This window comes from Mixophyes fleayi, chromosome 1, assembly GCF_038048845.1.
Source record: "Mixophyes fleayi isolate aMixFle1 chromosome 1, aMixFle1.hap1, whole genome shotgun sequence".
NCBI classification, from domain to species: domain Eukaryota; kingdom Metazoa; phylum Chordata; class Amphibia; order Anura; family Limnodynastidae; genus Mixophyes; species Mixophyes fleayi.
Genome location: NC_134402.1, coordinates 348,266,912 through 348,294,288, shown reverse-complemented (window position 1 = coordinate 348,294,288; position 27,377 = coordinate 348,266,912). Strand labels below are relative to the sequence as shown.

General features: G+C 36.5%; 1 protein-coding gene across 26 annotated transcripts in view; it reads right to left on the bottom strand.

The window, feature by feature from the left end:
* The window catches only part of RIMBP2 (RIMS binding protein 2), a 307,432-nt gene that overhangs the window by 44,650 nt on the left and 235,405 nt on the right, over positions 1-27,377 (bottom strand). For 19 of the 26 annotated variants that reach the window (XM_075176517.1, XM_075176698.1, XM_075176605.1 and 16 more), the window contains 7 exons: positions 23,134-23,184; positions 17,693-17,713; positions 14,942-15,146; positions 8,192-8,343; positions 8,007-8,083; positions 6,372-6,481; positions 4,426-5,238 (listed from right to left, as the gene is read on the bottom strand). In XM_075176517.1, coding sequence (XP_075032618.1) covers positions 4,426-5,238; positions 6,372-6,481; positions 8,007-8,083; positions 8,192-8,343; positions 14,942-15,146; positions 17,693-17,713; positions 23,134-23,184 — 1,429 coding nt within the window. The remainder of the gene's footprint in view (positions 1-4,425; positions 5,239-6,371; positions 6,482-8,006; positions 8,084-8,191; positions 8,344-14,941; positions 15,147-17,692; positions 17,714-23,133; positions 23,185-27,377) is intronic. The other 7 variants (XM_075176718.1, XM_075176527.1, XM_075176726.1 and 4 more) reach the window with 1 other exon arrangement.

Sequence of the window (27,377 nt, the reverse complement as noted above, 5' to 3'; positions counted from 1 at the left end):
TCATGTGCTAAAGCCTATGTTCAAGTGCACAGTGGTTTTAAGTCAGGGAAACAAAAATGTAAAAAAAAAAAAAAGCTTGTACCTTTTTAAAGAAAAAAACACCTCTCTAATAAAGGTAAAAGTTTATTGTAGAAAAACATAAAATTGCCAACATGCCATTCTACCCAAAATATTAACAAGCATACCAGCATCAGTAAGCTCCCTTCTCTCAGTTAGATCCTAGCACCTGCAATCTACACTGTCATCATCCTCACCGTCATCAGTGTGTACATCATCCTCACACAATATTAATTCATCCTCGCAGGAATAGACCATTACAGAAGTCTCTGTAACTTGAGGTAATTGCCGGTAATGGCCATCCCTGTGGAATTTATAGTTCATTTTACTACAGAGCTGTCACAATTTTTGGGCAATTCTTTAGACCAGACCAAATGTCAAAATGTTGTGCTGACTCATCTGCATCACCACTCGGTGTCTTGGGAAAGCTAAGTTTTTTCCTAGCAGCAATAGCCTGAGAAACCGAAGGAGGGGACGCCATTGTGTCAGGTACCACTTCAGCTGTCAACTTGCTCACCAGGAGCTCATTGTGTCTCTTGTGATCTGGGTCAGCTGGAAAGAAAAAGAAGACATAGCTCTTAAACCTAGGATTCCATCTTGCACCACTTTTATTTTCTGCCACTGCTATGTGGCAATGTTTCCCAGATGTGCTATGAACTGCCGTGTGTTTGTGTCGTTGCCCTGTCGCTTAGCATTCAGCCAGGTCGCTGCAGTCTTTGTCTGAAAGTGGATGAAAATAATATTATGACCTGTGAGGTGGTCAAAATTGACTGGAAATGACAGGAAATTAGTGTTACTGAGGTTGATAATAATGTAAGAACAAAAAAAAAATGTGATTTTAGCATATTTAAGCTATTTTTCTAAAAAATACAGATCCAAAATCAAAACACGCGAGGGCGGTTTTGCCAAAACACGAACTTAATCTAGATCCAAAACCAAAACCCGGTGAACATCTCTAAAATGAATAGAAAACACAAAACCAAGGACCATAACTGGAATCTAAATGGAGTGACTATAGATAGTTATGTAGAGTGCGCATATCTCTTAAAATGGTAGGAGAGGTCCTGGGATTAAAATTAAAAGTTGCAGAACTTTTTTGGGCATCCCTTGTTAACATACATAGTTTCAGATAGTGGTAAAACTTGCGTATCAAGGGAAAGCCAAAATCCCACAGGATGGAGAGGGGGCAGCTCTTGTTGCTTATACCTTAATACAATTTCATAGAACAAATGAAACATAGGAGCATACAGCTTTTTCTTTTCACTAAGCCTAGCAATTGTACCATTGGTCAAAAGTCACGGAACACTGAGGATTTCCGAGATTAGAATCAAATATCACTTGTCAAAAGCTTACTATTCTGTGATATGACCCTATCATATGCAAAAACATCCCATCTTTTACAAGAAAACAAAGGCATGTCCTTGGGTAAGAATGGTCAATAGCATGTAAATGCACTGATGAGTAGTACACCCTGTGAAATAACTGAATCACCTGGTCTCTGGCCAAGATTTTGGTATGCAGAAGTACAGGTTGAGGAAAACAAATTGGAAGCACCAATATAAAGTCATTAAATAGAGAGCTGGGCCACCACAGATTGTATGCATTGTGGAATGAAATCTACCAATGTCTGTAATTGTGCAGGAGGGATGCACCATTCTTCCACAAGAAAGTCAGTCAACTGAAGTCTGATTGATGGTGATGGAAAACAAAGTCTCGGGCATTGTCGCAAAATATCCTATTAATGCTTGATTGGGTTAGATCTGGTGATGAGCATAGTATATAAGTATTATGCTCATACAGCCATTGGGCAACCACACATGCTCAGTGGATAGAAGTATTATAATCCAGGAATACAACCTTTCCTGCCAGGAAAGAAATGCTGCGACGCGAGGTGAAGAAGATTGCTACTTAACGTTCAGCATTGACCTGGTGTTCTAATGAAATGACAGCACCCAAACCATCCATGAAAATATACCCCAGCATTACGGAACCACCACAACCCTTCACTGTTGGAAACAAGAACTCGAGGCTGTAATGTCATTGCATGGTAGGTCAAGTGTATGTGTGCATTACACCACTACTATGCATGTTTACATTGTTAATATCAAATTGATCAAACAAAACTCTGCTACAAATACCTGGTGTTACCAAAGGGGGGTGGGAAGGGTTCTTGTAAGTGGAGAGCCAATAACTTTCCACGTTTGTCACCCTATTTATATAATCTTTATTTATGTGACTATTTCCTGTAAACTTGGGGATCCAATGTTTCTATATACCAGTTCCCTGCTCAGTTGCACATTTAAATGTTTTTATTACATTGGAAGATTTGCAGCTATAAATGTGCTTTCCTGTATCAAGCACATCTAGCTGGTGCAATAGGCAACCCACTGAAAGAATAGGTTGATGCTAAATTTCTGCCAACAAAGGTCATTTACATATACTAACCTGTCTGTGAGCACAATATGAGGTGCTTTCTTGTACCTTGACTGTATACAGACATACAGAAAGAATCACCCCAATCTGCTCAACTCCTCCAACCAGGAGAAGCAATATTTTGTCACCTTGACACAATTACCTATACATGAATCAATCCCCTTTTGTCTCCACAACAACTAGTCAGTTAAAGTGTTTTTCTATATCCCTGGACGTAATAAAGTCTGAAAAAATATTGCAGAAATACTGGAAAAGACTCTGATTACTTCTTTGCTATTTTACTATAATATATATCTGCCACAATATGAAACAAGACAATGGAGGCATTTGGGCACAACACAGCGCAGTTGCACAATAATGCATTTATGTAATAAAGATGTGAAATAAATCCTAGCAGCATATATCTGGCAGTTCTACAGCACTCCCACAGTGACGAGGATTCTAGTTTCTGGCCATGCCAAAAATTGATATATTAATTCATTGTGTTTATAGAACTAAGAATACTGCCTTTCCTATGTTGGAGCAGGGATTTACATAAACAATGCTCTTATCACAGTAAGCATATGCTTGCCAAACTCTTTTCCAAAAAATCATATTTAATAAATCTTCACTTTATTATACAATATTTTTGTTATTATAGGATACTGGATAGACACATTTTTAAATTATGCAAGTATGCATCTGCTATAAAAGTTATGAAGGGGGTGTGTAGCTTTCTTGAAAGATGGATTCACCTGATAGCAATAACACTGACATCCCCCGAGCTTTTCTACTGGCTATTTTACAACACATGATGCTGTTTTTCTTATTTATAAGCCAAAAAGGAAACATCAATTCCAAGAAAACGTTTTCTCAGCCTCTCTCATCAGTATGTAAACTAACTAGCATTGCATACGTTTAGTTGTTTTCAACACATGACACTTGTTGCAATAAAACACTCTCCCTTCAATAATTACAAATATTATAATTTAACTAAGCATTGCAATTAGTTCAGTAGCTTTTCATTTATGAATTAGTGGAGGAAGTATAGCACAACTAGAAACTTAGTACTCAAGTATTGATGAGAACCTTATGATTAGTAGCAGAGATCATTCACTGGGTGTGGGAGATTAACGCTGCAGCAGAGCTAGAAATAATCCTAAACACGTATACTTCAATATACCTCAAAAGCCAACACCACCACAACTCTTGTTCTGCCTCTCAGCTCCTGCAGCAGGTATTCTCTCCCACAACACCACAGGCCATGTATCATATGAACAGATTCCACAACACCTAATACCATAACATTGCTCACAAACATCCTGCAAAATTCATAGAAGAGGTTTATTTATATAGCAGATTGATCACTACGTTTGGTGAGAAAACATCAGTGTGAAAGTAATCTGGTGTTCACCTGCTTTAGTTAAAGCTGGTTCTGGAGCTAAGGACTGAAGTTTTGCTGGCAGCCCAAATTTAAAGCAAATTGATGGCAAACAAGTTTCATCTAGTCTAGTTTTACCATGTGTGATTCTCATTACTGCTCCCTTGTTATCTTAATCACCTTTGTTTTTTTATAGTGGACTTCCACTATTTACTGCAGGAATACAACAGGGCTAACTAACTAAACAGACAACCCAAATGATGAGCCTAGAACTAAAAACAAATATATGGATTACTTACTTTCCATTGTCCCATGAGACTGGTGCTCGGATTACTCTTTTGCTATTTTAATATATCAGGCATTGCAACCAACAATGCTGGTGCTGATGGTCGGTGCCATCCTGAATACATGTGCATAACAAATGCATATGTATGGATAGTGCATGGGACTCTGTCATAAGTATCTAGAGGTGCCATGCATGTGCAGTTAACTGTGATGATTGGATTAAAACAATGCCAATTTACAAAGCTCACTCTCACATTAATTAACGTCAACAATAAACAAGATTCACTAACCTGATGGTTGGGTAGTAAACTCTGCATATGCTTCCTTCCTTTCCCTCTGTTCCAAAGGAAGCTGCCATGGCATCTGGTGGGGCTTCGCAAGAAGTTTTACTTTGTATGTGGTATTGGGCTTTAAATTAATAAAGTGATACTTGTAAGTGGCAGCCTTAACAATGTCAAATTCCTCCTCATTCAAGAATATGACATGGCTATAATTGCTGTTGCTTGGGAGCCAGGTGAGCTCAGCAGACATTGGGGTGATATTATCCACTTTGAGATGAGAAGGAGCTACAATAACGTCCTTACCAACTAACAAAGTACACAGCAGCTCATCAGAGTTGCCCCGATCTGTGACCGTCTGGATTGATATGCGATATGTAACTGTGGCAAGATCCAGTTTTTCAATGAGACTTTTGGTTCTACTCCCAAAGCTCAACGTTGCACGGACTTCTTTTCCCACCAACACATTATAGCTGTGGACTGTACCCCAGCCTAGTGGCACTAATGGAGGCTCCCAGCCTACAATAACACTTTTGGCTAGTTGTTTAATAAGGGTAATTTTCCGAGGATAAGGCACAATGTCTTCTCCAATCTCATCAATGTTCACATCCATGGTACCTGTGCCATTGTTCAGCACACTGGATTCTATGTGAATGGATGGGGTGATCTCCAGCTTGTGTTCACCTTGAAGAAGAGGAGCTGAGTGATTGAGGAAATTTTCTTCTTGTTCACTGGCCAAGGTGCTGGACACATGAAACTCCTCATTTTGAACAAAATCCACAAAATTTGAAGGTACAAGTCCTCTCTGACCATCCAGCAGCTCTCCTGTGTACAATATATATGTGTGGAGATATATAAACAAATCTTAGTTTTCTCCTGGTTCTTTACTAGAAAACTTAACCTCACATGCCCGGAGTAGTCTTTTTATTAAACAATGCATTAGGCAAAAAGCTTTTAAATGTTACCCATACTGTAGACAGTTAGCAAGAGATCAATTCATCTGAACCAGTTCATCAGCATTCATGGAAATATTAGCAATGAGTTGGTTAAGGTGAGGTTGAGGGAAATGTTTAATACACTCTACTAATATAGGTATCTACAGGGCTTAGTTCAGGAAGTAGAGAAGTTCCCAAATGTCACAGGATGTGTTTCAGATCTAATACTCATAGAATAAAGATTACCTTTGTTTATGCAATTTTACTCTGGATTGGATCATGTTATGGGTATGTAAACACTAGTAGAAATGAAAGCCTGTGATGGAATTTCATACATTTCTATTGGTATTTACCATAGAAACATTATGTGGACATGGGAGTTTCCCTTAATTATTTTAAATATTAGGCACTTTAAAGGGATTCTATTCATAGAGTATGGAGCGATAAGGTTCAAAACGTCAAAAAAAAACAAGGTTTTCTGGATTGATAAATTACAAGTCCTGGTTCTATATGGTCTTAAAGATTTTAATACATCTCTTTATTTGAGTATATTGATACAATGTTTCAGTTTATTTATACTTGCAACTGCTACTTTTTTTCCCCTTCATTTTCCGTTTACAATTAATATAATTTGAACATTTTCTCTGAATTAATCTGCATTATGTGATTGTACCAAGGTTATTTTATTTACTTTGTATTGTTTCTGGTATATTGCATATCATTGAATTTGCGCTCATCACAATATTAATGGACAAGCTTTATATAACCTAGTTCCTAATTGAATAATTAATTACTACAATTATGTGTCTAAATAAAAGTGCATGCAGAGTGCCTTTTTTCTTAACATTAAAAAGAATGTATGTAATTTCTAAAAGCCTGTTGCTTAATACATGGTCTACTACAATAAAGACACTACAATAGAGCATATTTCAAACAATAAAGGACTATACTTGGAAATTTAACAGACCTTATACAGCTGTCTTTGATTTCTGTGTGAAGTGCAATATACATAGACTTAAATACCTTCATAAAACCCATCCTCATCCATATCTCCATACACATAGAGGTATTTTCCTGCCACCAGGGGAAGTTCTGCCTCTGGGTTTTCATTTGGTCCATCAAAGGGATTATAACTGAGATGAAATAAGACAGTGAGGGAAGAAAGAGAAGAGGAGAGAGACAATGTGCGATTAAACAGGTGAACTAGCTTTAGCAGACACATTTCCATTTCAAGATAGCATTAAAATAGTCTCCGTTCTTGCTCCAACTCCAATATCAGTCTCTCTCTTAGGTTATCAACCAAACCAAGTAAACTGTTCCGATGAGCAAAATAAGGCAAAGTACACTATCTAGATAACAAATAGAAAAGAAAAAAACATAGCAACAAGGCTCAGGTGATGGTTATTGTAAATAAAAAAAAAAGACAATTTTCTAAAATTTCATTTCATGGCTCAGAAAATATGTGAAAAAGCAGATGCTATAATGTTTGACTAATGGGAAACATGTGTTAAGTCCCAGCTGTCGTTATTTGTGGTCTTGGTGAAGAAACGTGTCACTCTCTAAAAAGCCTCACCGATATCTGGCCCGGAACAACAAACCTGCACATGTTGCCATACTTTTCTCATCAGTTTCATAAAGATCTCCCGTATATTATTCTTTTAGCTTTAAGCATTCCTACTCATGTGTGTTGGCTCCAGTGAAACATTAATAAAAAGTATCGAAGTCAGATAATTGGATATAGTCATTTCAATTAATATCTAACAACTTGATTGTCCTTGCCTGAAGTTATGCGAATAGCACGCTACAGCGTGGAGGAGCGTAACTAACTGCAACACGTGGCAAACACTTATAAACGCATTTACGCGCACACATACACTTGTAATTAGCTCATATTAAATGTAGTTGCAACACATAGTTATTTATGTAGAGATGTAGCAGAGTTTATGGTTGATATTATAAAGTTATATACACGTTAGTGAGATCTAAGGTTCAGGTCATAGGAAACATATCATGTCTAATATCATTCTAATCCCCAATTTATTCGCAGATGTCCAGTTCAATCGCCAAACGGATCGCACCTTGCGTATGCTAGTGACAGATTGTAGGAAATAAATGATTAGAATGATATTGTCTGTGTAGTGCAAATAGACCAGTTCAAACCAGTTCTTGGCGGGAAGATTGGAATGCATCTCCAGGAGAGCTGATCCCCACGTTTGGATATTATCGTTTGAACTGACCAATGACCTGCATTGTACTGGAACTTCCTGAAGCCTGAACCTATGGAAGCAAGCCACATCATCTGTATTGTTTTCACTGTATCACTGACTGTATATAAATGGGGGGTCTGGGACCAGTGTTCAGTCTACTTGACCACAGACTTCAGACCTGAATGACTGTACACTGGATCCAGGGCGCCTGCTAAAAGTAACGGCTGTACTTATTTTTTTCGACCTGATATTCTGCTACTTTTGGCTATTAAATCACATTGTGCTTTGGAACCACATCACTGGAAGTGGACAATTGTTATTGGATAGCAACTAGACGTGCATAACAAAAGTAATAAGAAAATAAATATTTAATTTGTATATATGGTAATTAGGACCCACAAACACTTGGTTATTCAATATAATACTATTTTCTTAGGGAAGTGGCCATTACCTGTACCGTGCAATACAAAGGTGGACTTTCCCAGAGTATCTTTGCTTTGAGGTATTCGTATTCTGTTCATTATCCATCTGGAAAACAGACAGACGCATGTAACATCATAAAATACGTTACATATTTATTTTTTATCATGACACACGTGATATCTGGACTATATAAGAGCAACATACAAAACTTACATCTGATTCAAACCTGTGTCTTGGGCTGCCAGATCGGGATCTTGAGAGATAAGTAGGCCTGACTGACAGTTGTTCAACCTTGTCCCCGGTGATTTGGAGTGGCCGGATAAACTCAGAAATCAAAGACCTGCTACCAGTAGGACTTTCATGACCTGTGTAAAACAAAATGCCAGCTTGGTTTAGGAGAGTATAAAATAAATGATTGTTTAGCTTCAAACGTGTAAACAAATCATCTGCAATAGTTAATTCTCACAAATATTCAAGTTGCTATATGTAAAAAAATGTTTTGTAAGTTAACTGTATTTTATATTTTAAAATAATCTTGTATTTATGCAACATTCTGTGCAGTGCCTTAAACAGGAAGTTTATCAGTACAAGAAATTACTGTGGTTCATGGAGTAAGGTCTACAAACCAAATTCCAGACATGTTTCGTCACTATTATTTCTAAATGTTATAAAATGCCCTTTCATTCCATTCTAAAACCTAACAATTATCTAAAAGAGATAAATGTTATAAACTACAGTCGGCCATGGTTATATTTTTTAACATAGGTGCAAACTTACATAGTAACCAGCATTTGATTGGTCTAATACAACCTAGGCTACTAATGAAAGCCCTTCCTTGATTGTTATTGCACTAAACAAGTGTACAACCTCTCAAACCCAGTTTTGTTCTGAAAGCCAGGTATTGTTATGCGACATTTAGGGGGGTATTCAATTGTTTGAATTCCCTGCGGCGTTAAAACTACTACCGTTATTACGGTAATAGTAAGCTGGATTTCAGCTCACAGCTCCCTGAGCCGAAATCCAGCGAGAAAACTACCGTAATAACGGTATATACGCGCACTATTACCGTAATGACGGTAATAGTGCGCGTGCCGTGAGATTTTTGGCATTTTCGCCAACAATTGAATATGCTCCTTACCCTGCAAAAATATGTTTAAAAAAAAAAAAACAACCCAACAACTTATTTTGCATATAAGCTGGGCCTTTATATTTTTAGGCCAAAGTCTAATGATATAACAGAAAAAAGTAACATCATGCATGACTGACACACAACAACAATACTAAGATCTTCACTATAGTAGACCAGTTACACCATGGAAACAAGAAACTGATTGGTTAACATGGTTTTGTACAATCTTTGCACTTAAATAGAATATCAGTAAATTAGCACTATGGAGTTGGTCACGTACACGCTCATTTATAGCTTATTTATAGTTCTTAGAAAAAGGCATTGTTAGGATAAAATAGTGGTTCTGCTTCTGAGTATTGTGCTGCTTATTGGGGAGAGGAAGCAATCTTACTACAGGTAATTAGGATAGGCAAGATATTCAGTGGATCTGCTTCCCCTCACACATTGTCACTGTGCAAGGCCTGAGGAGGGCTTCACAAACTAACACAGTTAAAAAGAGTTCTACTAATAGATATATTTGAATATTTGTTTTAAATAATTTCCATACCTCTCATTTCTTCTCATTAGATTTTATAACCTATCCCATTTTCATGAGATTCACCCTTTAAGCCTCTTTAAACTTTTTGACTAAAATTAACGGATGTAAATACCATGATCTATTGAGATATTTTAGATTAAGTTTTCTCACTTTACAAGAAATAACACATACACACCACAGAGATGTATAGAAGATACATACATGTATAAGCTTATTTAGGCAATGCCTAGGTTTGTATTTTGTGTATTTAGGTCGTGTGTAAATTAATTTGGAAATGAGTGTGAAAAGATGCTGTGTTTGCTTTTTATTTTAATGAGTATTGGGAGATTTACACATAATCATATTAACATGTCAATTAATCCAGGAGTTGTGAGAGGAATGGGTTATGGCTAGATTGAGTAGGCTAAAAAAAGAAAAAGTTATACCCAGTGAAACCAATTTACAGTAAAGATAAAAGGCCTGGTTTAGAGATGGATTAACTGCGGCCCCTAAAAATAGATTTGCTGCATGCGCAGTAAAACGCGGCTGCATATTTAGTAAGTTGTACTTGTACCCCCTTATACCTGGAGAGCCCCAAAATGTATCTTTAAAGTTTAAACATTAATTCATTAATCAAGACCTGATATAAGTAACCAGCAAAGGTGTTATAGCCCGAGCTGTTTAAGCCAGGCTGGAATGGTCGCAACATAACAGGGAGCCACAAGAAAGCAAAATATTTACTAACAATAATGTGCAAACTATCATATGAATTTAGACATATGCGTTTCCCTTCTTGCTCAATCTATCCACAGTGCTAAGCATTCCCTCTTCTTTCTCAAAGCCGATATTTCTTACAAGGTGTGCAGGAGCTTCCTGATTTAACGGCCATTTGAATTATGAAAGTAGAGGCATTTCATTGTGCATAAGCCTTATATTTAATAAATATAAGTGAGATTGACGATTATTTAAGATTTTTCAATTACAAATTATTTCTGCTGATATTTTGCCTTTAATGTACTGATGGGGGCATATTCAATTGTCTGTGTAACTCGCAAAAGTAACGCGGTATTAAGAGTATTACCGATATTACAGTAATTCTAAGCCGGATTTCAGCTCGCGGCTTAGGTAGCCGGCGTTAAACGGTAATTACGCGCACTATACGGTAATAGTGCGCAAGCCGCGTTACTTTTGCGAGTAACGCGGACAATTGAATGTACCCCATAGTGTCAGTTATTTTGCTGTGGTGTGGTGTGGTTGTGAAAAGCAATACACATACTTAATTATAGGCAACTGTGTAACCTGGGATTGTATTTAAATTAATGTGTTACAAAGTTTAGTAAAAGTATCAGTAATGTGGGGCTTAGTTCAAGTGTTAGGGATCATTTAAATTTTTTATTAGAATTGTATAGATGTGCCACTGACATGTGTGTTGCTGCTCCTTATAAGTAAATGATAACAGTAATAAAAAAAATAACAAGTATCTAGTAAAGAATAATTTTATCATGTCTCACTGCTGTATACAATAAGGAATCAGAATTTTCAACATAGAATTCTCATCCCTAGTCATTGTTAGATCCCGTTTACTCATCACATGTTATTTTAGCGGGCAGCTGTGTACGGTTTTAATTCTACGGCAGAGGTTCAAAGCGCAATATTTTTTTATGTACCGCTACATTGTTGTGTATGAAATGGGGCTACTACAAGTTAAATTACAAGTAAATGATGCAGCAAGGTTGTTCTGATGAGATATTATGGAACATTCAGTAAATTAAATCAGAGGATGAAGCTGTGTGTTAGACTGTCAGAATTTTGAACCTATTCCCACTCTACCACTTTCATTTTACAATGTGCCAGTGCTCTAGCAGGTTGGCAGGAGAATAAAATACACGTCAAGGTGAAATAGATTAATTACACCCAGGCAGTTCCAATGCAGCGGAGACAACACTGCTGATCTGACTAGAGTTCCATCCAAGTTGTAAGCTAGATCCTCCCTGCCACTATAGGTCATGGCAGACATGTATGTTTGGGATGAATCCTGTCGTCTCATAGTTAAACATCACTTAACTGTGTAAGAAACATTTTGTACAGGATGGTCAGGATGCTTCTATAGGACAACTAAACCCCGACATTGACATTTTCAGACATGAAAATGAATTGTTCAGTGTTAACCTGAAATTTTACTGCAGCACCAAATACTCATCTAGGACAGTGGCCAAATGGAATCAGAAACAGGTTAAAAAGCGGAGACTGCAGTCACTGGTGACCGTACCCATGTCCCTCACCAATCTATGGCATATTTTCCTTACCGGGAGACTTACAAATTTTTGGGGAGTTCTCCTGGGAGAATAGGGCAACCTCCCGCATATTGCCCACGTCATTGGTGAAGTTGGTGGGGCTAGTTGCAGCATATTGGCCCCACCCCTTGTTGTAATAGGCCAGATTTGGTTCCGTTTAGCAGAGGGGCAGGGCCTAATGACGCAGTTCGCGTGGTCACGACCCCAAGACGCAGCACGGAGCTCTTCCCTCCCGGAGGCGAGATCTCCAAAGTTGGTAAGTATGATGTATGGAGTGTGTTCTTGCAGAGCTTAAAGTCTAAAAAAAAGTCTACAAAAGTTGTCACTTTCTAACTGCTCAGTTAGAGAAGCATCTCCCCTAATATGGCATCATACTGCAAAAAGGTGACAGAGGGGATAGTGGACATAGTAAATCAAGTATAAACACACCAGCAAGTTCATGTATATTATTATTTAACATATTGTTGGCTTTACTTGCTGTTTAAGTTTTGTCTGGAAAAAATAAATAAAAGCACATCATTTAATTACTAAACAGCTGTTCCAAAGTTTGTAGTTGGGCAGAAGTACCTGGATTAGTACCAAGACAAGTTCCTAGTGCAGTACTTGGAATGTTCCTGTCAGCATAAGCTCACTAATGGGGCCCAGAGTTATATACAATACCCAAGAGAGCAGCATGTATACCAATAAAGCAGAAACTATAAATGTACCTAAATCAGGTCATGTACTAGCAAGAAAATAATCAACAAAAACATTGTATTTCTTTTTCTGTAACAAGCAACCGTATAATAATGGTGCAGCACAGTGGTTAGCATTCCAGTCTCACAGCATGAGTTCAGTTCCGATCACTTCCCTATCTTCGTGAAATTTATAAGCCCTCCCCTCGATTTATGTGTGTTTCCTCAGGGTGCTCCAGTTTTCCCACAGTCCAAAAATTTACTGATAGGTTAATTAGTTTTTGACAAAATGGACGTGCATGTGTGTGTGTCTGTGTGTGTTGTGTTGTGTGTGTGTGTGACTGTGTGTATTTAGAATGTAAGCTTCAATGGGGCACAGACAGATGTGAATAATTACATATTCTGCGTAACATTATTGGCGCTACATAAATCAATAATAATAAATAATAATAATAATAATAATAATAATAATAATAATAGAAGGGAAATGCCACTCAGAATTGTAAATATTTAGGATAATAGAAGTTCATAGTACAGGCTAAAGTCATACATTTCATCTGGACCTAATGGCCTATGTGGGCCCAGACAAGTGTATGACTACTAACAGTCTTGCATACTTCTAAGACTCTCTAGAATGTATAAGGTAGACAAGTCATACAAAGCTGAATATCAATCCGTTCACATGAATGCCAGGTGAATAATCTCCCCCAAAGTAGGAGGCGGCCAGGACATGCTCACTGAAATCAGAGAGCACAGGAAGGTTTACATCAAGTTGCATAAAGTTGTACTGTGTTATCTTAAGCATATATTAGGAAAAAATAATTCTAAACATATAGATTTAGATGATAATGCATTGTATTCACATTACATTTACGCTTGAAAGTTGAAAAGAAAATATAACTAAAAAAAAACATGTACTGTATTTCACTTTATTGCCAATATTGGTAGACAACTTTGCTAGATAAATAAGGTCATTTGTACTTAAATAAACAAAGCCCCGAGTAGAAGCCAAGGAGAACCACGCATGTTGCTGGATGACTAATTTGAGCAGATTATTGGAATGTATGACTTGAACTACAGGTTCAATGTTCCTCTCCAGGCAACACACGGTACTGTGCAATGACCTGAATTTATCTGTCTGCCTCGATTACGATCAAATTTTTTTTTAGATGAGATCAAATTTTGAAGGATAGGTTGGGTATATGCGTGTTGTTTTCTACTTGATATCAAGTATGTCAAACAAAGTTTATATGGTACATATGCTATAAAGCATTAAAGGTGATTTCAGCCTACCTACAAACTCACCACTGATATGGAGATGCAACCACAATTCTAAAATGTTGTATTTTCCAGGTAAGACTGTCTGAAGTATCTAGCATGGAGGAAGGGCTGTTTCTGTGGGATGGGAACAAACAGTTCTGTAGGAGAATAAAATACTTCAGTGGAATTGCCAATTGCATCTCAAGAACAGTGGAGGTCTTGAAAACTGTTCTGGAGAGGAGAGAGGTTCTGATGTAAAAGTAAAAACATAATTATGTCACTTTGATATTGCCGTTCTGTAGACTCGCTAAGGCAAATGCTTATTTTTTGGACACACAATTAATTATATAAACATAACTTGATGGTTAAATAAAACCAGGGTTCCACAATAGGATAACAGGTCCATGTTAATTTATCCCATACATTTCACATCTTAGAATTTAGTAAGTAAAGTGTTCTAAGTGTTTAAGGGGCAGATTCAATTTTCCACGGGTTACAGCCGGATCACCTCAATGTCTGGCTGCGTACATATGGTAACAAATGTTCGCTCATTTTCTCCCTGCATCGCTATGGACCACAAGGTAAAATGAGCAGAGATTTGAGTAAAAACATTGAAGCGATGTGTTCCATGGACTGCTCCCGAGACACATGGTGGTACCTTGTGTCGAATTGAATCTGCCGCTAAGTGTGAATATAAATCACATAAAGAGACTGAGAAACATACTGTTAGGAAGCAGAGACATCACTGGGGCACTGACAATGCAATCTATCAATCCGCTACAAACAATATTTTTAAAATCTACAAGATGGCTGCCTCCATGGTATGTGTGATACGGGTACACTTTAAGCAGCATGCCTTTTTATACTTTTAATGAATAAAGTTACAGAACCAAGTGTAATGCGTATACCTTAAACTAGTGCTATGTTTTGCATGGAATGGGGGTCATGCAATTAGACACCCTAATAATACATGTATGTATTATGCAATTCAATACTAGAATATGAACCATTATAAACCCTTTCACTTCTTTAACATGACATTTAAATCTCATTGACAATTTCAATTACTCAAAAACTATTCCAACTCACCTTTTCCAAGTGAGGTGGCTATTCCATTCATTAACTGGGCGAAAGCCTTATTGGGGGAGATTGGTACATCAGAATTAAAGAGCACGTTGCCACTCAACAAGTCAATTTTTCCTGCTTGTTGACGAAACTTTTCCAGCTCCCGAGAGAGGAGATTAAACTGTTCGCTTTGCGTCCGGCATTTCTCTTCCAGCTCTCGAACCTTGGCCTACAAAAATGTGCAGCTCTTTGAATAAAATTAACAATTTTCAGTGCTGCTTACCTTACACCAAGTGTGCTACAGATTTATTTTTTTTTAAAGTTTGACCAATTATAAAAAATCGGGGGTAATTCAATTAACTGCAAAAGTGCCGTGGGAGCCCTGCGTGATGCGCACCTGCCTGCACTTTCACTTAATACAGTAAAGAAATCGCTGCAGACCCTCATCACAGGAGGTTCCCACAGCACTTCGCTATCAGATAAATCCACATAGTGTTCAATTTAGATTATTTGCCAGCATCACTTGTGTTTCTTTAAATTTACCTTATTCTTCCAGCTAACAAAATATTGGCAATTGTATTGCTCAGCACTGGGAGAATATAGTTTTGCTAAAGGCAAAGTATGACATGTGGATCACAGAAAACCTAATAAAGGACATGCAATATAGAACAGTTTTACCATCACCGTAGAGCTATGGGTAATACTTTTAATGATGTGTACATCTTGCTAGTACATGTTCCAGATCGATGCTCAAAGGTATATCACTTGGCAAAATAAGATCTTAGCAGTAGGAGACTTAAGAGATATGGCATGTCAAAGTAATAAATAAATAAACACATTTAGACAACCCTTTGAAACAAAAACCATATTCTTAATTTTAAAATCTATAGCTACTGCAAGCAAACAACTTAAATGCGGAGCTACAACTTCTAGAAATGACAGTGAACTATTTGAATTCAGGTCACACTAGAAAAATTCTTTGTATATGAAAACTAATTTCATTTTATCCAAGAAGTAACATAGCTAATATACTACCACTTTCTAATAAGCCAACACAAGGCAAGATGAATACAACTTGGGGGTTTAAAATGAATCTAAACAGTAAAATTAAATCTTGAAACTCCATTATGACCTCTCACAAAGAAAGGGGATCTCTCCGTTATAAGATCAAACAGAAATTCTGTGGTCATGAAATGCTAAATCCAATTTTTGAACAGTGTGATACATATCCAGGTAATGGAGATTAAAGGTCAGCCCTATCATGTGTGCTGGGCAGTTTATTGATCTGAGTAAGTGATTCATTTATTATGTTGTCTGTACTTTTACAGGAATATGTCAGTGTTCACTTCATCCTCTACCACATATCAAAATATTGTTGTCCAGGTTGTTACACTTTAAGTGTCTCTTTTGATGTTGACATTTAAAATCAGAAAGATACTTCAAGTATTTACTTTAAAAGTGTTTGAGTATAAACACTTATCTTAGTGTATTATATATATGATTTTATAGACTACTGAATTACAAAGCATGTGAAATATTCTCCAGGTAAAAATGTTTATTACTATAATGTTGGCATGTAGCAACCAATGTACTTTTTGAATGTAACATTAACAGAATTGTAGGATTTTCTCTTCTAAATAAGCACCTACTTTAAAACCCAAGATTAAAATCTGAGAGTAATTTAAGCAAATGCTGACATTCAGAACACGACGACATAGAGGAAGTGTTCCACGTCCCTCTCGCTCACTTTCAGTGCTTAGGAGGACTCAGCCCGCAAGGCCACCAGAGCCACATTTGTTTGAATTAAACTAGTGCCATCTGTTTTAATACCACGTATTGATTAAATCTGGAAGGTGATCTGAATTCAAGTATGCAATATTTATAGGCTGTTGAACCATTCTTATAATTTATCTTTCTTATGACTTAAATATGTCTAGGAATGAAGGCTGGTTCATTTCACTGCAAGCATTGATTGGAAAAACTACCAGAGCCAGAAAACAGTAAAGACGAGAAGACAGGGAGATCCAAATGATGCAGTCTACTCGGACACTGTAAAAAAGCTAAAATTAGCCATATATATATATATAAAGGAAGTCATGTTTATCATCTCTGCACAGCGTTAATTTAGGATGATAGATACTAGTCCCTCCCCTGTACCCGCTGCAGTCCTGTTTAAGGGCAGCTGTGATGAGTATTGGACAAGCTGTACTATGTCTATAAGGAACCTTACAGATCATTATATAAAATGAAAGCGACCTGAATGGTAAGACTGCCCTCTGTGCGGTGCTAAGTGGTAACATAACCACATTACTGGGAAACAGCAGATTATTACTAAAAAGGATCTCAGCATCTGTTTTCAAATACATGTTAACATGCACATGTGTCCAAGTAGTTGTGTCCTATAGTTTATTACAATTAAAGACCATGCAAACAGCATGCCCAGTATTGTAAATGTTAATGACACAAACCTGTTATAATTGGTCAACCTGGTAGACTGGAATTAAGTACCAGCTATAGTACTACTGGCTCTGTAAGTTCATAAAAAAGAAGATGGTGCAGTTAGTGCAAGTCCTTTAATGCCACAATTGTCTGTGATGGCTTAAAGGCACTTCTTGAAACAATGCGCACAGCAGAGGAGTCAATAGGTCACAAGGTGTCCTCTCCCAGAGCCAATTTCTGGCGACAGTAAGCATGCTTATAAGAATGATTCAACAACAAGTAACATGCACAGAGGCAGATGGAGGCGGTAGGACAACAAATACACATTTCAAATACCTGCATGCTGTCCAAAGTGTTCTGGGTGAAAGGCAAAGCAATAAAGTCCAGACAAAACACAATATCAAAATAAAAGAAAATCCAAAAAAATAAGAAAAAAACAAAACAGTTTATAATGCACAAAATTTCACATAAAAAGAAAAAAAAAGTTATTGCCTTGTAATGCATGCATGACACACTGCAGTACATCAGAGGATGGCAGAGAGCCTGATATAGCCAGCATGAATTATTCTACAAACATACATATATTTGTTTATCATATAACTTAATACTACATGGCCTTTCTAGTTTACAGGGCAAAAACTACCACCAAACATGTAAAGGTTTAAAGTGTTATGCACATAATTATACTATAATGTATATGCTTTATCAAAAATATACTATGTGGCGTTTATTTTATTATATGCTGTAATAGATGATTGAAAACCGGATGAAAGGCTCCTTGGCCATTGGACCTCAAATACTCAGGATGAGAGCCATAAAAGACTGGGTCCAGGTACTACCTAGATAGGGTGATGATGGGGGAGCCCACTGATGTAAATGATAAAGATATTATAAAAACTCATAAGTCCCATCACCATGTAAGGTTTTTATACAGGTTGCAGTTCTCCAAAGTTTATAATATCCATAATAATTTACAGTAGAGGTACATTATCCATAATAATTTACGATAGGGTACATTATCCTTAATCTCCATAATAATTTACAGTAGGGGTACATTATCCATAATAATTTACAGTAGGGTTATATTATCCATAATAATTTACAGTAGGGTTATATTATCCATAATTTACAGAAGGGGTGCATTATCCATAATCTCCGATATAAGTTACAGTAGGGGTACATTTCTCCTTATAATAACAAGCACTTTCCTAATGAACACTACAGTGATTACATCAAAACGCACTAATCATAAGCAATGAAATCTAAACTTGCTGTTTACACAGTATTATTTTCAAGAGATTATAATATATGTTATATTGCACTAAGCATTAAATTAAATGGATATCAGTCACCAATAAATTCTGAAAATTAAATAAAAGCATGAGGCTGCAGGCTAATACAGGTCACAGAAATCCAATATGACTTTTAATATACGCAATGACTTACAGTAAGGGGTGCATTATTCCTTATAATACACAAAGTTTACTAATTAACACTGAAGCAATGACATCACGTTACTTGTGTATTATTGCCCAACTTTTCAACCTTATGCTTCATCAGTAAGTTGGCTAGTTTAACTATAGGATGTCAAAGCAAACAAAATCAGCATTCATAGGGGCATATTCAATTAGGGTTCCGGTCCGTGGTAACGCACGTTACCGCAGAAAGTGCGCACTATTGCTGGTAATACGGTACTGCAATAACGCAGATTTTCGTACACAACCCTATGGGCTAACGAAAATCCACGTTATTGCGAAACCGTGCATTAAGTTCGTGGCCCGTTCTAGCACGATCCCGCGAACCGGAATCGTAATTGAATATGCCCCATAGAGGGGAATTAAATTGCCCCCGACAACACAGCGTTAAGCATATTAGAGTTAATATGGTAATTTTAACACTGCTTTCTGCTCGAAGCTCAGGGAGCCACTAGCAAAAAGCTGGCATTGAAATTACCGTACTAATTATGTGCGCTATTGGCAGTTGTCATGTTGTTGATGACGACTGCCGTATCTTTACTACATCCATGTTCTGGAGGCAAAATTAAGGCGTACTCTAAGTTGGGCCCATATTCTGTATGGATTATTAGAAAAACCAGCCACATTCTTCAGCAGTTGTGATTGCAAAGTAAATCTGTTCTTCCCTGTATAGCAGATTTAAGTGTGAAAATAAGCAAGTAGGCCTCAATGTGATTATATTTAGTAGCCTCTGTGTTATATGGGGAGGAAATCAATTTTAATATATATGATAATGACACTTGTATGTGAAGAAAGCAAGTCCCAGGAGAGAAAAGTTGAATGAAGATCACATCTTCACTCTATCGAGTCCTTGTGTTCATCTACTTAACTAAGCAATTCGGTGCTACATTGCCATGAAAAATAGGCATTATGAGCAACCAATGTCACATAGATCAATCAAATGAACCATTTAACAGCCACAATTACTGGTATTGCAACCTCGAGGAATTTGAATTGCATCTCAAACATATAAAACTAGAACTGGTCTGCAAAGATGGCATGGACTCATCACTGATGTGCAAATCAGGTAAATGAAAGACACACATTATATATATCTGTGCTTCTTTAGTGCTATGTAAAAAGTGATATAGTTGCATACTAAGCAAAAATGTCCCTACGTCCTTTTACAAAACACTAAGGGGGAAATCTATCAAAGGTTGACTTTGTTCAGAAGTTAGAATCTCCCCAAATCACCATAAATAGATGAATTTGTCTCCCACAAAAAATAATTCTATTAAAAATGTATTTCTTTTCAGTTCAAGTAAGTTTCTGAACAAAATTGCTCTTTTGTCGTTTCCCATTTCATTGTTCTTCAATGGGATCAGAATGGCCATAGAAATTAATGGGAAAAACTCAGCCAATTATAATTTTTCTTTTTTTTTTTTACCATCAATAGTTTTTATTGAATCATTTTCAAAATAGAAGAATATAGAAAGTAAAAAAAAAAAAAAGGGGAAGGTGATTGTACCTCCATATTCTCTCCCTGTTGTACTAAGAGAGTAATGGATTGCTCATTTGTTTTTCAGGCATACTTATAGGTTTGAGCTCTCTGTGATTGTGTCATATGCTTGTTGTGTGCTGTGGTTGGATTAAGTTGAATGGAGTGAGATTTTAGAGACTGGCTGATTATTTCGAGCAGCCTTCTCCATTTGTCACATACTCATGGCATTTGTAACATTTTATACTAGGGGAGGAAGCTGCGGTGGAATTGGTATTGGTTTTTAGCAACAATTTTACTAACAGTTGGTGGTGGCTGATTCTTCCAATTTTGCTGGTCTTGTTGCCATTACTATATGGTCCATTAAACATTGGTCATGTTTTTAAATTTGAGGTGTGTAAAGATGTAATAGTGCTAAGTCTGGAGATGGTTTTTTGTGCCAATGAAAATATCTCATTCCACAGTTAAAAAACATAGAAAGGTCTAGTAATTAATGTACAATCAATGAAACTATTGCATGAAAGCAGCATACATTTTTCAAATAAAGAAATAGCTCATCTGTCAAATGCCTGATGAATGTACTACAGTCAGGATCCTCAGCTCTCACTTATAATCAATGTAATCAATTATCTGTGAAGAAAATACACATCGAGAAGACAACCGCCCATGTGTGAAATCTTTTTAAACAGTCAATTTTTATTTTGAACAAGGTTAAAGACCCTTGCAAAAGGTAGCATAAAGTAAGTGCTTATCTGAGTCCACGATGATGCTGATTCCAAGGAAGAACACTTGAAGCTTCTTCACTTCATCTGTTTGAAAAATGTACGTTGCTTTTAATAGTTTCATTGATTGTACATTAATTACTACACCATGAGCTCCCTTTCTTCCTATGTATTTTGATCCTATATAATTCCATTTCGGGTATGGATGTTTAGAAGAAAGGAGCTGCTATTTGTCTTTGGACTTTATTTTTTATGGTTTATATGCAGGGAATTGTTCATGAATTTAGTGTATATATTTTGTAGCGCAGCAAGGAAACCAATAGATTGTTCTCCTTCCACAGTGTTTAAATGGCTGGGCACAAGCAATGGTTATCTGCTCACTGCTTGTGATTGGCTGAGCAGGTGCAGATCTCCAGCCCCACTGAAATAATGGAGCTGGTGGGAAAGCAATTAAATACTACTTTGGAACTGTTCCATTGATGGGACTTGTAGTTACACAAAAGTACTGGTTTACTAATACTTTCATGACATTTTTTAATTTATTTATTTATTTAACAAAGTTTGTTCCCCTTCATTTCAATAGGCAATGCATTTGTATGTGTTTTCTGCACACATTGAAATGCCCTGTCCATTGGATTGAATAACAAATAACACTCATCTCAGTTGTTTTCAAGCAAAATTTTTTTGGAGGTATGAAGAGGTGGAGAATGTCATGGCGATTTGTCTTTAGTAGATTAGATGAATTGCAAATTACCAAGCGATGGAAAATAGAAGAATTGGTCAAAATCAACTTTTGATAGTTCTCTCCCTAAGAGTAACATGTGTATCTTACATGCAGAATCAAATTTCTCAACATTACAGTATGAGGAAAATATATTTCTCCTTTATGATTCCACAGGTATAAATGATGTCATGTGAAGACTTTCTACATTGTTAGAACTATCTTGAGGTGACATGATCAGTTTTGGATAATTGGAGTTTCAGCCAAAGCTATGGTTACAAAAGTCTTCGCATAAACATTGTTAAGCAAAGGCTTAAAGTTTAGGTTTGGTTCATGTTTGGAACTTGGGCTATGTAAAGAAGCGAAGGATTAGCACCATGATGGTACTAATGAGCGCAATATTTTTGGTTTACAATTTTTTATTTGACTCAGGAGGTCTAATATCAGCTTTAGCAGTTAACTTCAAAGCGTTGACTACCCTGTTTCAAAAAGGGGCCTCGTGATTGGCAGAGAACATCTGTCATTTATTTGCTCCTCTCTATTCCCTTTTTACTATTCTTTATATTGTAATATGCTTATTTTGTGTAGAGCCTGTAAAGATTTCTGCTTTCATTTTATACATTGAATACAATTACTTGTACTTAGCTATCATTTTATAACTTTTTCTTGTAATTGTTAAAATATGATCAAAAAAACCTTTTTGTTAAAAAAACAAAAACAAAAAACATGATGATTTAGAAAACTTAATGGCTCCATTGTTTTCAGTGACATAACTTGACAAATGCTAGGCATACATTATGACAACAGTGCAGAATATGTCAATGAAATGATACCTTGAAAGCAATATAATGCTTTAGCTAGTAGCCCACAGATTATGGTTTATACACATAATGGGAAACTCTATAAATGAAGAGGAATGGAAATTTTGCCCTGTTTTAGGATTGTCCTTCTTTGCATTCTATAATGTTATATCACGATCCTTCCACCATTCTGCTAATTAGCAGAGTGGGAGATGTTAGGTTATTTCCATAATAAAATGTCACTATTATACAATATATTTTAAGTGGTCATTTTCTCCATACTTATTTCACAATAAGTTAGCGCGCCACATTAAAATAGTAGGAAATGAACCTGTCTGAATAAAACAGAGAATGATTATTTTCTTAAGAAAGTACCAAAAAAAATCAATTACATTTTTCTACAACCTAAATGTTAATTTGCATAGCTTCATTTGAAAAAGGAATATTTTCAGATTCCTGCACTTTCACAGAATAACCCCCAAATAATGTACTCCACATGTGTATTGTGTGTTTAGCTAACTCCATTAAACAACAAATGTAAAAGGCAATTTACAATTTTAGACACAAATCATTGTTGCTTACCTCTAGCAGCTGGACTGCACCCTCATGTTCTTTCTTGGCTTCGACCTGGGCCTGCAGACAGAAATAAAAGATTTGGACATTAAGATTGATCAAGGACACACATAACATAATATAGGGTTTAATATTACTGATTGTAACACATAACATGATGTAGGAAATGAATCACAGGTGGAAAAAGTAACCTCAGTTGAGAACTGCAGAGAACATAACAGGTCAGGTGCTGGAACATCTGTCATACCTCCATCAGAGATAAGAACTGTAATTTCCTCCCCTGACGTTACAGTTATAAAGCACTTATTGTCCTTTACCAATAAAAAGTATAGCAAATATCAGATTAAAAATCAGTGCACCATTCATCATCACAAGCAAAATCAATTCCCGGCTTAAATCAAAGTTGCATGGAAACAGAATTGGAATTAGTTTACTTTTGCCTTTAAACAATATTTATTTCCTTTTAGAAGCTTTTAACCCTGATAAGAAACTAATTGAAGTTTAGAAAGTGGCTAGTGTATGCTAGGCTGGGTTTATATGAACTATTCCAGCTATCTGCTTTCATACATCACATCATTTTTTTTTACTGTTCTACCTAACGTAAAAGTTTACTGCTTATCTGCTTGCATGCAAAACAAAAATAAATATGTCTATAAACATCATTACCATATTTTTGGAGAATGTAGTACCAATCTTCTATTCTGCAGCTGCAAATTATTTCTTAAGAAGGTTATACTGGTAAAGGAGCGTTTCATTGTTCTGAAATACTTTACTATTTATTAGCCATTGATAAGTTTCTTGTCATTTGAATCAATGTAAAGAAAAGAAAGTTACGAAGCGCGAGAAATGCTGCCGACATGGCTTCTCCGTCTGCGTATGTCGCCTAGCTGGCCGCCAAACGTATTTAAAGGTGCATGCAAAACGTTCTGGTCTTTGGAAACACTCCAATAAAAGCCAACATTTGTGGGTTCACATATACTGTGGAAAATGAGCACCCTCTGCATTGATTTCAACTTTTATGTTTTTCTCCTACACTACTGAATTTCAGTTATGTCTTGAATTAGACATGACAATAAAGGACCACAAGACTTTCTTTATTGCCTTTATCGTGTGTATGTTTAAATATTTATATTACACAGTTCAAGGTGTGCTGAGAAAAGTTCATCCCACACCAGTGCAACTGGAAAGTGCAACATTGGCTGAATGACAAGTATAGGATGAGGTTTGAGTCGTTTGTCAAGTAGGATGCGGCTAAAAGTAAAACATGAAATACCTTCCTAAATGTACCTCTCCCACCTTCACCGGCTCCTTTCAATAATACTGTCCCACTAAATTAAACCTTATTTCTCCACTTCAGTGTAAAACCACGTGCACATCCAGACTGTGCAAGGGATGCCTAAAATCTGCCATTTCTTTCTATCAAATGATGAAAACAGTTTGAACCCCCAGATGCCACTAATCTTGGCTCACAAATGAAAGTGCCTCTCTGTATATTTGCACTTTTAATGACCCTTGAAAGGACAGTATCACCTGAACATTAAAAAAATATCTGTTGATCAGTCATTTACCATACCAGACGCTATGGTTATTTACCAATAACCATTCCGTCTGGTGTTACAAGGATGAATTGCACTCTAAGATTCATTTTTAAGTGTTCTCAACAATTACATGACTCTATCCCAGCTGCATGAACTACTTCTAGTTCTGGTTGCAATCCACAGTGTGTTTCACATTGTTGTCATCATCAAAAAGTTGTCACAGAGTTGAAAAACTGGATAATGGTGCAAAAAATATTTATAAATAACATTATGTAACACTATAACCATAATAACCTGAAGAGAGAACTACACAGAAACTCATTTAGAGAAGTGTGCTATAAATTCACAAATCAATATGATTTTGCACCAGTGTTCCTTATAGTCTGGCCAGTGCACTTGAAGGTGCACAACTATTTTCTTTTCTTTGGAGACACCTCTGTGAACTAGAAGCTCAGAGAAGTCACACTGTGCAAATGTGTAAAGGTCAGATCAAAGTCCATTTCCCCAACACTTCAAAACCATCCTTACATTAAATAATTTGTTTCCATTCTTCTTGTAATATACTGCTAGGCTCACCCTCATTTCTAGCTTATTTAAACATGAAACTGATGGGACATGCCTATGCTCCACTTTCAGAAGACACCGACTCAAGCTACAAGTCAGCCTTAAATTGCAGGAGGTGGAACAATCAGAATAGGTGCACTTTGTCCAAACTAATATCACTTTATAACCTTCATCTAAAATAATGTTCAGTTTAGGCTTAAATTCATCATGAGAGTGAAGAGACATTGGGGCTGCCTTTATAAGATATTGGGCTTTTGAGTGTTTGGAGTATTTTTACCATGCTTGTAGTGCCCCTAGAAACGTGCTCCACTGCTGAAGTGCGAGTGGAAGGTGCAAAAAGAGACCCAGCTCTGAGCTGTGTACCCCTGTGCAAAGTAAGAAACACCGCTGTAAACGCATCATATCCATCCCTTCAATAATTTCCCTCTACTATCTAATTTTTGCACTGCTCCAAAAAAATAGGTACCCCCATGCCTCTACTCCTTACTAGTAAGGAAAGCCTTCACTGTGCCCAACATCTCCCTATCGGGTAGTGTAAATATCTGCTCCTCGAAACACACCACCAATTCTCCCATAGAATTCAAGCAGTTTGGTGGATATTTAGGTGCACTAGTGCAAATCAATGCACATGACATCAACGTGACGACCTTGCATTTCATGAATGATGGCCAGTATGTCTTTGCTGTATTACAATTATTTTTCATCCATGCATCACAGTTAATAATTATATGTATAAAAATGTCAATGCAGACATTTATAGAAACAGATGTAAAAATTCATTTTTAATCCTTAAATGCTAAAGAATATATGTATCTTTGTCTGGGAATAATGTCTAAACATTGGACATCTCATTATGAAGGATAGTTATATTAAATTAGGTCAGTAAACAAAAAGAATATAAAGATGCAATTTTTATTTCACCTTATTTTCTAAGAAAAACACATTTGAGATGAATTTATATGTAACCTTTGTTTATCTGGAAATTAAATCTTAATTATCTGCCTATTTACATGTACTGGAGCTACTGCATCAGTTGCTATATTAACCAAAAAAAATAAGAAAATATCAACCACAGAGTCAAAATGAAACAGTGCTCCAATTGCTAAAATAAACACTACAGTAAGTTTAATGTTACAAAGTAAAACATTTTGAACCAATAGACTATGTGTAGCGTTGCTTGCCCAACAAGAAGACCCATGTACAACATATAGGGAGGTTATTTTGCGGACTGTTCCACCGACTGCTGAATATCCGAAATACAACCTGCCCTCAGCACTCATATGTGCGCTACATTTTACCTCCTGCTTTTACATTACATATTTATTTGTTCCTGGTACAAATCATAATTTACACACAACCTTTAGGATGGTGGCTTTTTCAAGCCTACTTGTGATTCTGTAAAGCCCTCTAGAAACCTGTAAAGTCTGGTAAAGTTAGGCACGTCTTATAATCAATGAAATTTGCATCCCTTCCAGCTCAAGGAAATATCTTGTTCCATAAAACAAAAGCTTGTTTGTCATATCTTGATGCACAGCACGTCTATCCTATAGCAGCATAGAACACTTATTTTCAACTCAGATCCAGTCATAAGAATTCTACATGCACAGCATAAATGCTGTTTTCTTAGTTCTTAATGGCACTTGTAGGTCCAACACGCTGCAGGACACCTTCATTAATGATCCTTCTCATTGGTACCACCAAATCAACAGTGTCAGTAATCATCATTTACAATGGAGTGCCATAAGCACAAACTAGGCCCACGAGATACACCTGACCAGCTCTTGGATGCCAATAAACCACTATAGTTAATCCAGAAAACCCAACTGTACCTTAATTTTGTCAGATAATTAACAACTTAATGAATTTGCACCATAAATCTTGTGTAGAGAGAACACAGTGTAGCAAAAGGTGCAATGGGTACAAAACCATTGGTGAAACGGGCAACTTTATCCACACCGGAAGCGTGAGTTTAAATTTACGTTTGAAAGAGACCTGTAAATTTGCACGGTTCCGCCAGTCCTACTGTTTTCAAAGTAAATAATTAAAACTATTAATAAGTAAACTATATTAACCAATATAATCCTGGGCACTTCATTAAGATTTAAATATGGGATTAATTAGATGCTGTTAAGGAAAATTGCTTTCATCTAC